This window comes from Stegodyphus dumicola, chromosome 10, assembly GCF_044657685.1.
Source record: "Stegodyphus dumicola isolate Sdum_Otavi_A_Nest chromosome 10, ASM4465768v1".
NCBI classification, from domain to species: domain Eukaryota; kingdom Metazoa; phylum Arthropoda; class Arachnida; order Araneae; family Eresidae; genus Stegodyphus; species Stegodyphus dumicola.
In genome coordinates this window covers 129,103,686-129,116,657 of record NC_140777.1, presented here as the reverse complement: position 1 = coordinate 129,116,657, position 12,972 = coordinate 129,103,686, and the positions used below count along the sequence as shown (strand labels likewise).

General features: G+C 32.8%; 1 protein-coding gene across 2 annotated transcripts in view; it reads right to left on the bottom strand.

Moving 5' to 3' along the window:
* Nucleotides 1-6,826: 6,826 nt before the first annotated feature.
* Nucleotides 6,827-12,972, bottom strand: part of LOC118195624 (F-box only protein 32) — a 165,634-nt gene continuing 159,488 nt past the window's right edge. For both annotated transcript variants that reach the window (XM_085825529.1, XM_085825530.1), the window contains exon 9: nt 6,827-7,438. In XM_085825529.1, the coding sequence (XP_085681655.1) occupies nt 7,292-7,438 (147 nt within the window). In that variant the 3' untranslated portion in view covers nt 6,827-7,291. The remainder of the gene's footprint in view (nt 7,439-12,972) is intronic.

Sequence of the window (12,972 nt, the reverse complement as noted above, 5' to 3'; positions counted from 1 at the left end):
CGGCGGCTCTCTGTTTCTGCTTTCCCAATTCACTTTAAAAATTTCAAACATGAGGTAAAACTTTAACTATAAGGCCTTACATTTATTTTTTAACATTGAACGGCAATAGTAATGTTAAATCTGTAATATGCATAAGCTCAACTTTATTAAGTTAAGGGAAAAATATAATTTAAAAGAAATAATAATAATAAAAAAAACCCCTCTATACCTGTATTGGTTATGCTCTAACAATTTCGTCAAGATATCTAATGTTCTACAAGAGGTAAGGCTTTTAGCCTAGGTACCCAGGTATCCTGAAGCACCGTCCCACTGAGTATGCCTCCTAGATATAGTGACTGGACACGTCAGGGAGTGTCACCGGCAGCAGGATATCATCTACGTATCCTTAGGTCATCCTAGTGAGCTGAAGCATTCGCCATACAAAAAGGATCGGAGAATATCACTGCCGGCGCACTTTCGTGCACAGAAGTGATAAGCATGCCGAGGAAATTGTTAAAATGCAATAAATCGATCCAGAATTACAAACTTTACTTAAAGATTCAAAAGTTTTACAACTCAAAAAATTATCTTACCTAATTGTAGCTAAAAAATTATCTTACTTAATTGTATCTTACCTAATTGACAAATCGCAATATATTGCGATTTGTCAACAGGTGCTGCCTGCACTTACATTTCCCCGGCATTTCGTGAGAAAGTTTTTGCAAAATTGTAGAATTTGTCTCCCCCTGACATTCGTGCTAATTTAATATATTCTCGGTTTGTTTGGTCTTCCATCCGTAAGATTGCGCGACAGTGCATTCCGTGCCAGGAAGCAAAAGTAAGCATACATACTAGAACCGCGTTAATGAAGTTTACAGACGAATCACAGAGATTTGATCACGTCCACCTTGACCTTGCTGGTCAACTACTTCCTTCCCAAAATAATTATTACTGTTTAACTATGGTTGATAGGTTTACTAAACGGCTCGAAGCGGTACCCATACCAGACACAACTACACGCACAGTAGCACAGGCTTTCTACGACCACTGGATAACTCGATTTGGTTGTCCGGCTGTTATTACTACTGACCAAAGGGGACAGTTTGAAAGAGGATTATTTCGAGCCCTTTCACAATTGTTGAGGCTCAAAAGGATCAGGACGTCTCCGTACCACCCACAGGCGAATGGACTTATTGAGGAGCTTCACCGTTCTTTGAAAGCTACCTTAAAAGTGCATGATACCAGTCATTGGGTGGCAGCCCTGCGGGCTTAATTTTTAAAATCACCCTACGTAAACCTCCGGCATTTACGTTTAAACGTAACCCGTTAGGAATGATACATAAAAAATGGATGAACGAAATAATTATAATAAAACACCAGATTACGAGAAATTAAAGTTAAATAAAATATAAAGTACATTATTAATTGCTATTAAATAAATTATAAGTAGATAAATAATCAATTAAATAAGTAACAAATACATTATAGAAATTAACTCAGTCGTGAAACAAACGTGATATGAGAAAATTAAAAATGCGGTAGGTTACGAAGAATAAAAAATGAGTAAATACCATAAATAATAAATTTCGTACTTTTCGTTATTGCAATATATGCTTTTAATTCAGTTAGTCAATATTGATCTTCATATCTGAATAAAAATATTTATCCTACATAAATTTTCTACAGAAGCGCAAAAACTAATATTAACATTTTTAAACAAAATTTTACATTTTATTTACCTTCACACCAGCTATATTTTGAGCATTAAATTTTATCCAAGAAATTTAATTTTTAGTAATGACCTTTTATAATTATTCCAAACCTTACGCTTTAAATTACTGGGAAAAAAAAAGTACCGACGATAAATTAATACGTGCGCCTGAATTTTAAGCAAAAGTAAAATGAAGTATCTGATAGGCTGCACTATGTTACATACTGTATTGATCGATAAAGTAATGCAAAATCTACTTCATATTGTTTCGTAACGTATGGAAAGTAACGGATTTTGAAGAATTACTCTAATCCTCCAAAAGCCGAGTAAGAAAATAAATAAATACATTTTCTGCGCAATTTAATACACTATATCAAGGGATTGTAAGTTAAAAAATGTTCTTCTACCAGCACAAAAATTATTACATACAAAAAATTTCGAATACAAACAAAAAATGTTTATATTCGAAATTATTGCTGATGAGAATACAGATAATGGTATAAACAGGGTGAAACAGATTGAGGGTGTGAGAGACATTTTGAACGGAAATGAGCGGGATATGAAACAAGGAAGAGTTGCTGGGGAATTCCCTGGAGAGAAAAAGCGTTATCTTTGACCAAGTCCCCTGACTGATATAATTATAGCGATCAAGCGAAACGTGTGTCACTGGCAAAAACAGTTCTGAATCTGACTCCTAAGAACGAACATAAAGTTGCTGGTGACACTCCCCCCCCCCCGGTATTTGGTTACATTAGTGGGTACTGTGCGATAGTACAGGGCGTGCTTGAGTAGTTCATCTCAGTATTTCATTCTATTACGCTTGCTGTCACTTAACGCATATAAATTTCCCTTCCTGCGAAGATAATGAACTGTGACTATTTATAACAAAACACTAGATACGATGGCGTGACGAGAAATTTACGCGTTCCTAAGCAAGTTCTCGTAAATTTATTGCCCTTCTTAAACTAAAAGATTTCCACATGTGAGTGAGAAAATTTTTCTTGAATGTCTCATGAGTTTGTATCTCAGGGAATAGAGTATTGAAAGGTCTTACTTATTGTTATAGTAAAACATTACGAATTCTAGTTTTTTTTTTTTTTTTTAAATATTGTGGTTCAGTTTTATAAAAACAAGTAACAGAGCTCATCTTATTTAGGGCTCCGGTGCGTTTCGGCTAGAATTGTAATGTAACTCAAAAACTGAGAAGTACCGAAACCGGCGCAATTTAAGTCCTGCGGCCCTTCCAACGCTCCTGATGAGTTTCCGCTCAGCTCTCAAAGAGGACCAAGGGGCAACCACTTCTGAACTTGTGTACTGAAAGACTATTCATCTCCCAGAAGAATTTTTTGATCCGACATCTACGGACGCATTCTCCAAACAGTTCGTGAAGGACTTAAAATCCAACTTTGCCAGCATCCGCCCGACCACAACTTCCAGACCCGTTTCGTTCATCCTCGACTTAACGAGTCCACGCATGTGTTTGTTCGACTTGACGGATTTAGAAACAAAACCCCCTGAAGATAACAGGTGGCTATTTCAGGGGCTTTGGTTAAAAAGCCAAGCTCCTTACGATGGACCATTTTAAAGTGCTAGCAAAGGAGATAAAACATTTGATCTCGAAATAAAAGGGATTAAGCAAACAATCTCCATAGATAGACTAAAACTCGCTTTTATAACCATGGATTCTTCTCAAGTTATTTCCCACTGTTCGGAAAAACCCTCAGACATTTGTACCACGCGTTCTGGACGATTCATCCGATTCTAGCATCGCTATATCACATTTTGTTGGCATTGCGGAGGGAGTATCAGTGGCATCGCCAAACAGGCGATACGAACTCAAAACTGGATAGAAAAACCGCCAACTGGCGAAAGACAATCTTAAGCCTGTATGGCAACATTACAGGCTGACGGAGAGGTGTAAGTTCCCCGCCTCTGCAGTCTGTTAATCCCGGTATCCGTGTATTTGTTGGGTCGTTCTCTGTCCTTTTCAGGTCGTTATAGAGTCGGCAACTATCTTGTTTTTTTATTATTAAATTAGATTAATAATTGTCTGTCTTAATTAAGATTGCTGTTTGTCCATATAATTCTATCGATCTTCTCTTAGGCCTGTGATACCCACACATACCTCAAAAATAAATTTTAGCTAGCTATCATTGGTTAGCATTAAATCATTAAGAACCCGCACACACACAAACAAAAAATTTTTATATTCGAAACAGCCTTTAAATATTATTATTGTTCAAGGACCCGCCCCCCTTTTTTAGAACAGAGTATGTTTTTACATAAACAAAAGAATTAGAATAATCAGTTTAATAAAAGTGAAATTGCGATACGAACATTCGATCGTTATAGAGATCGAATGAAACAGTCAAATTTAGAAAGTTCAAAATTTAATGTAGAAATCATCCGCAACTACTCTGGATTCGATAGCCAAGGTCTGTTCTATTTAATTACGGTAAAGCACTTGAGGGACTCCTACAGGAAGAGATGTCTTCATGGAGGATTTTCTAAGAGCAACTGGATCATTATCTAAGTGACAGAAGGGAAAACTGCGAAAATGAATATGCAGCCAGCCTGTTCGCATAAGAATCAAACCCGGGTCAAACTACCAGTGTTCAGAGACTTATAAGCCGCTCTGCTTATAGGCCTCAATAGTCAAGAAGGGCGCACTCTGTATTAAATAAATCAAAGGAGACTTTTTGTATCCTAAAATGAATTTTCCTGTGTAGCGTATTATCATTATGTGCTTAAAATTCTACATTAGTATGTATTTGTCGAGACCTAAATTTATTAGTAATATAATAAATAACTATTACTTACTGTTATATTAGAATTTATCAAAATCCTTCTTGTAAAATAATTTTAAAAAATTTAACGGTTGTCCTAAACTGTGCACACATTACTAATTTTATATTAACCTGCATTTTAACAACTCTACTTCTACACTTTCCACCAACTGCACAAAAATTATACATTAAGTATATTTTAACGAATGATAATCTAAACTCAATGACATTTTATCCATTAATGCTGTATCCCTCATATTTTTCCAGATTGGATAGGCTGGTTTTCGGCGAGTTCTTTGTTTTGATAGATTAAAGATCTGCATTTAGAAACCACCCATAAATTACGCTGATTGGCCATTTAAAAATTTATGACATATCACACAGGGGTTATCTGCCTAAGGCGATGAATGCTTTTATGGAAGGGAAAATTTTTTTAAGGGAAAGTGGCTCAAATTCACGCAATACATAGGAAGAATCTCGAAAACGAACCATGCAGTCATCTCATTTGCTCGGTCGGACTCCAGGGACTATTCAGCCCTTTTTTAACCGCTTGGCCACTAGCAGAACCTCTTAAATCAGGAGGACCTACTAGTAGCCGGGTAATTCTTTTAAATTAATTAGGTAATTAAAATTTAATTCACTATTTGATTTGCAAGTATTTAAAATAGTATTATATTCACAGGCACAAAAAGAGTTTAGTTTTTAAACTAGCTAGCCGTGTAATGTGCAAATGAACGTTTATTTGCTGTTCCTGGAATTTAAGTTAAAACGAGATGATTATCTTCCTGCGTTATTCACTTTGGGAAAATTTAACACGTTTTTAGATTAAGTTATATTAGGTTTATCTGAAAATCTGACTTTTGAATGACTGAGAGAATTAAATAGATGTTTTCAATCCGAAGTTGTTTAGTTGGGAATCATTATCCAAAATGAGTTGTATTGCATGCACAATAATGCATCATCTCACTAATCAAAGTCACATAGAACAGTCGCTTTGCCCCGGAAATAAGTATTGTGTACTCGGTAATTCCGCGTATTCTGCACATATGTATCTTTACGATTATTCTCCCTTCCTGAAAAAAAAAAAAAAAAAAAAAAGTCCTTTTCAAAAGTTTTTTCTAACATAGAAGAGATTAAAGGAAAGCGACCTCCTACTCTTATAACCGTGCCAAAAACAGATCTCTACAAGCTTTATTTTTTATTAGCTGTCGTAATTACATTAGGACAGAAGGTTGCCTCACGTTAAACTCTGTAACACTTCTGTTTTTTTTTTAATACACAGATTACTGAATTAGCATACTGTGAATATACACTGAATCTGTGAATGAATAAACTTTGATTATTTCATTTAGCACAAATTTTGAAGGAATATTCTCAACTAGGAATTAGAAGGTACGTCAAAGTGAATATCGAAACACACTATTTGAAACAGGAACTAAATCAAAGTCAAATTTTTAATATTTGTATTTTTAGCGTGTTCCTCCAATTTTGCCTCATTGAAAGCAAACGAGAAGGTAGTGCATTCTGGCAGTAGATAGAGTCACAAAAATTGAAAAATTAAGTTAATAAGAATTTTGAAAGTGTCATGGAGGACCAGGCTGGAATTAAAGTCGTTAACTAAACAAGATAAATCTTTCTGAATAGGAATAGCTTCAAGAAAATCTTATTTATACGATGAAAGAAGCTTTTCGGGTAATTTTTGTACATCCAAAGTAAGGATTAAATTTCCAACTATGATTAGCTATCGAAGACTTGTTAATTTCGCCTTTACAGACTTTTCATTGGTGTGAAACTTTAATGCTCTTTTAGTTTGGCAGATAAACAACACTGACAAGATATACTATGAATTTCATATGAAAGAGTCAAAAATTGAATTTTTAAGAATAAAACCATGGGTTTTATTGACAGGTGAGAAAATGACTTGAAAATCAAGATTCTGACCAGCATTTCTTAGCACTGGCCCTCTTCATATATGATTTTTGTGATAATTAAAAATTTGAATAAAATAACTGATGCAAAATTAATGTAGCCATCTATTTTTAATTTTAACTGAACTTCGAGTCAAGATAAAAAAGGATTTAACAGAATAAATCAATTTTGAAGCAATGGCATTGAAATTTTGGAATTTATTATAAAATATTTATAAGTAAATATCTTTAAAGATTTCATTAAAAATTATGTTTTATGAATCAACTGAAACTTTACTGTTTAAAATAAGTTTGTTTTAATAATATTTTTTTATCAAATAGCTTACAGATATACCAATAACAATTACATCACTTTTAAGACACACAACAGAGACAACAGAAAATTGAAGACTAAATGCTATGAAATAAATTAAAGAAGTTCGTTTACACTAAACAGATTTATTCATAATCACCTATATATAATGTACATATAATTCAGACCATGTATCCCAAAATCATTTCCAACATAATCCATAAAAGTTACAACCTATTTATAAAACAATAAAGAAAACCAAACTTTCACAATGACTGTTATAAAAAATGTAATAATCAAAACTATAAAATTTTAAAATGTAACAAACCTTGATGACTTGTGTGTCTCTTACTGAATAAAAAAGGGGGGAAAGCAAGAGACATTTTCAAATTAATTATTTATCATACAAAAATACAACTTCAATATAACTGCATCAATTACTTCTTAAAACACAGCTACATCCTGACCTGCAGGATGACAAAACAAATACACACACTGTACAAAGTACACATTTCAAGTACATCCAAACAAGCAGTATATACAAATAACTTGAAAATTCAGACTTCACACCGAATTCATAGTCAGATCAATAATATCACAATGAAAAAAAGCTGAGAAATGCTTGAGGAGGTATAGGGATATACAGCGGAACAGTGTTGACAAGGCTCTCATTTTCTTCGTTCATGAATTCCATACCACTAGGAATACTACGTCTTAAATCAACACAGGGATGTCCAAATGACTATAAAAGAAAAAATAGAACACAAATTTCATTATTATAACAAACAGGGTATCCAATAAACTTAAATATATTTTTTTAAATCCTATAAAATCAGCAGTTTGGCTTACCAGGGTGTACATCTAAAGATGTAACAAAGAATTTTTATCAGATTTAGCCAAGTATTACAGCTGAATTGTTTTTCAAATCATATTATATCATTGAAATTTCCATTGATAAATAGTATCACTAGAAATATGCTACATACAAAACGTGAAAATTTATAATTACACAGCATTTATTCGTTAGTATTCAAGAGTAATTACAATGATACTAATAATGCTAACAGGCTATCACTAGCAAATTATATTTCAAAAAATTTAAATTTGCACATTTGGTGATATCAATAAGACAGTATCATCTATCAATTAAAATGATCTTAAATGTGCATATGTATTAAAAAAAAAACTTCTGCAGTAAGTGTTTTTAAATGCAAGCTGCACTTCCCAATGTGCCAATTTACTGCTTTTATAGTATTTTTATATAACTTTTTCAATGTATCCATATTTAAGTGACTTTTTGTTCACACACATATACATACATAAGTTGCTTCAATTTTGGTAAGTGAATTTCCAGAAAACAAAATTTGATCAAATTAAACAAAATGCCATGCCTTTACATATGTATCTGTAGTTCATTATGTTTCAAAAAGTTTTTTAAAGTAAACACAAACATTATTTATACATTATTAAACAAGCATAAAGTTACAACAGGTTATAACATGGCAATGTACTGCAGCCAAACTGTACTGAGTATTGTATTTCATAATTCTGAAGCTAAGCACACTCACTGACACATGCATATTTTGGATTGATGTTTTATTGCTCATGCAATTTTTTGAAGGAAAACATACTATTTGTTTATTTTTGTCAACTTTTCAAACTATACATAATTACAGCATTTTCTTCTTTGATCTATACTCTTGCAGATTAGGCTAAAATGTCATGATTCCCTGCTTTCATGTAAATGAAGGCAAGAAATTACACTGTAAATTCACAATGCAGTACAGTATATTTTATACAGTCAAAAGTCGTTAATTCGGACACCCATAATCCGGACCTCAAAGCTACAAACTTTCTGCGCGTGCGTCACGTTCACGCATGCGCACAGGCATTTAAGAGTGCGCGTAAGACCTTTATGGCTGCGAATATGTTTGTGCGCATGCGCGTTTAATGTGTAACGGACGTTATAAGCTAAGCTAAAATTATCTAATTCAGTTAATGTTGCAGATTGCATTGTTCCTTAATCTTCGAATTGGATCCGGCTTATTATTTTTGCAGACTGTTAGAGCAGTTTCATAAAAGTAAGCTTGAACTTTCGATTACGTCAAATAGAATTTCTGATATATATTTACTAATATGTAATTTGTATCTACAAAGCAAAAGTATGTTTTGAAATCTGAAATCCGTTTATCAATTTCACGCTGCGGATTGGAAGTTGATCTGTCAGCACTATCCTTATCTTCAGGGCAGATGTTTTTATTTTATTTGGCTTATAATTCCTTACTAAATGTAGTTTTTCATCTCGATGTACTCTGTCTTTGATACGATTTAAATCAAGTTCCTCGTCATTATAATTCGCTTCCGATAGTGAAGAAAGTGACCCAGAGGTTATTGAAAACGAAAACTTTTCGATTGACAAATTAGTCGGCATTCTCAACACAGCAATTATAGGACTTGAACAGCGGAACTTTGTAACTAAACAAGAAATTATGTCTGTTTAATAGAATTAAAGAGAAGTAAAGTATTATCACATGAAACGATGCAACTTACACTGAAAGAAATGCTTAATAAAGTAAACAAATAAATATTAGGCTTTTTCTTTTTGTAACTTTTGATACCCTTTAGATCATAATTGTTCTTTATTTCATAAATTACGGTTTCATATTTTTAATTTTGTAATTTCTGCATGCCATCTTACCAGATTTAAACTGATGATCTATAAACCGGAAAAATCGATAATCCGGAATCGCCAAAGTCCCGACGAGTCCGGATTAATGACTTTTGACTGTAATAGCTATACTAACATATGAAAGGTACATTACTGTTTTCATAAATAGTATATAAAATTCTATCCTTATCAGAAATAGGTGTCACTAGATGTTACTAGCAATATGTAAGTCTTCAGATCTGCTTATCTTCTATGTTATACTATAAGTGCATCGCTAATTAGCATAAAGACGGGAATAACTAATTTTAAAACAATCTGAACTAAATTTTTTAATACATCTTACCAGAAGTGTAATTTATAAAATATGTTCCTAATATGCTAACGTCAAATGTAAAATTTCTGATTCTGCTTCTTGCACCTCCAAAATAAAATCTAATGGCTATGACAAAATTTTATAGCAATATATAAAATGCAATTACCTTCTGTTTTTCTTTACTTAAATGGTTGACATACTTCTGAATATTTTGATACTTTACCATTCTCAAATGTTGGCTTCACGTTTGAATTTTGCATTCAAACAATAAACACATGTGAAGTTTCTATAATCATAGATTTTTTAAAAATTAAGTCTTAATTTTATCTAGCAGTAAAAAAATTACATTTATCGGTTGAAAAGAGTGGGAATTAACTTTTGTTAAAAGGAGAAATGAGATATCTATATAATTAAAAAAATTAATACTGCAGTGATGTGTTACTGGTAAAATCATGCCTAATCATGAACACCAGAAACACGGCAGCATACTTTTACAAACCACCAATGCATACATTTTCCTTATTCATTAATGATATTATAAAAACATGCTGCCCATCAGTATAAACAGTGTATTATATAACATGTTACTCGATCTGTCATTAATAACAGTTTGAAATAGGCACTATTTATAGTAAAAGTATGATAAATAAAATACATTTCTAAAACCTTGTAACACACATAATTGTCCCGATTTGGGAAGCTAATAAAATCCGAAACAAATAAGATATAACTGCCTGAGTTATTATTATCCAAAATAAAACCCAACACAGATGATGAAATTTTGAAGCAACATTAAGACCGCCATTCCCTCCCTCTGTGCACCTCTTTTGCTTTTAAATTTTATAAATATAGAAATATGCTTGATTTTAAAATTTTCTTAATACAGAAATATTTTGTTTATATCATTTCATAATTAAAAAAAAAAAGAAAGAAAAAAAAAGTTTTAAAAAATTTAAAAATGAAAAGTATTTTTTGGGGGCAAAGGGGTGCACGAATGTTTCTTTTGTTTACATTTTGATTTTAATACTAAACTTCTCTTAGGTCATGGATGGGCAAACTTCTTCGATCGCAAGCCAAAAATTTAAAAAAAAAAAAAAGTTTGGCAGGCCAAGATAAATTTTTCTAAAATTTTAAAAGCAATATACAAGTATTATAATTTAAATATGTTAATGAGATGAAAGAAATTGTGATTTCATTTTTTGAAAGTTCCTTATATTGAGGTTCGAAATGAGACGTACGAGAGAAAAATGTCTAAGAAACAAGTTTAAATGCTCATCTGTCAGTCTACTTCCGAAGTAATTCTTTCTAAGGTTTTTATATATGTTCTTATATGTGTGAAAAGATGAAGCAAACATAGCAGTGATTTTTTTGGCTATGAGATATTAAATTTGGGAAACTTACTTTGGATAATGATTTGTAAAACTCTAACTTTGGCATATTTAGAAACAACTGCTTGAGATGATTGTTAGATTGCAACTCAATTAATTCAAGCTGGAAATTTGACTTCACTGCTTCACAATTTACGTTGAGAGGCATGGTCAAAATATCCAATTCTGTCTGAATGGCACTGAAATCTTGAAATGCGAAATAGCGGAAAATGTTATATTCTTTGAAGACTGCTATAGCTTCATTGTAGATGAGACACACTGGTTTATCTTTTACAACTGTAAAAAATATTTCCAGGTCCATTCATCATTAAAAGCATGACATTCTGAATCAACTTTACATTTTTAGTAGCCATTTTGAGGTTGAAATGTTTTAGAAATAACCCAAACAAGCACTAGCTATGTTATACTTTTAATAATTTCCCCACTAGTCACAATGATGCTATATAGTCACAATTTATCCATGCACAATAAATAATATGAGAACTCGCGCCAAAAGAAAAAGCTGCTGGCTGGAGCTTAAAATGCGCAGTCTGCCACATGTGAGGTCTAATTCACCTATAGTGGATTCCCATATGTCTGCTCCCCGAAAGAAATAACATTTGTTGGCGCCAATCTACAGCTATAACTAACAAAGAACTTCCGCTAAACACTTTACCGACTGAAAGCTGTCTGTGTTTGCTATTTCCATCGATTTATGTTCTGTAGAACAAAAAATAGAGAAACTAAAAAGATCATCAGTCCTTTGAAAAAAAATTAAACAAAGTAGAAAAGGAGATGAATACATAATATATAAATATATACTTCTTTTAATTTGCCCCTGAGTGGCAAATTAAAATTCTATCGATGGCTAGATAGAACCTTCCGGTGAACTGGAGTTGGCCCATGGGACGTAGTTTGCCCATCTCTGTCTTAGGTGTTCCTTAATGTATTAAGCACACAATGGCTATTAGGAATATCACTGAACAGATTACTAAATTGTACGTAGAAGTTTCCAGATTGCAAGTTAATTTTTTTAACATCCTTTTAAAGAAAATATCACCCTTTAGCAAATTATGTTGCTATCTTTCTGAATATCCCCAAATTTTTTTAATGTTGGTATTCTTTCACTGCATATAATTTACTCATTACAATTTACGGCATTTATACAAGCATGAAAAAATACTAATACAGTCAAAAGTCGTTAATTCGGACACCCATAATCCGGAATGATCTATAATCCAGACCTCAAAGCTACAAAATTCGCCTGTGCAAAAATGCCCTACAAAACTTTACTCGCCTGTGCAAAAACGCCCTACAAAACAAAACGCCCTACAAAAACGCCTGTGCGCATGCGTCGCCTTCACGCATGCGCACAGGCGTTTACGAGTGCGCGTAAGACCTGTACGGCTGCGAATATGTTTGTGCGCATGCGCGTTTAATGTGTAACGGACGTTATAAGCTAAGCTAAAATTATCTAATTCAGTTAATGTTGCAGATTGCATTGTTCCTTAATCTTCGAACTGGATCCGGCTTATTATTTTTTGCAGACTGTTAGAGCAATTTCATAAAAGTAAGCTTGAACTTTCGATTACGTCAAATAGAATTTCCGATATATATTTACTAATATGTAATTTGTATCTACAAAGCAAAAGTATGTTTTGAAATCTGAAATCCGTTTATCAATTTCACGCTGCGGATTGGAAGTTGATCTGTCAGCACTATCCTTATCTTCAGGGCAGATGTTTTTATTTTATTTGGCTTATAATTCCTTACTAAGTGTAGTTTTTCATCTCAATGTACTCCGTCTTTGATACAATTTAAATCAATTTCCTCGTCATTATAATTCGCTTCCGATAGTGAAGAAAGTGACCCAGAGGTTAGTGAAAATGAAAACATTTCGATTGACAAATTAGTCGGCATTCTCAACA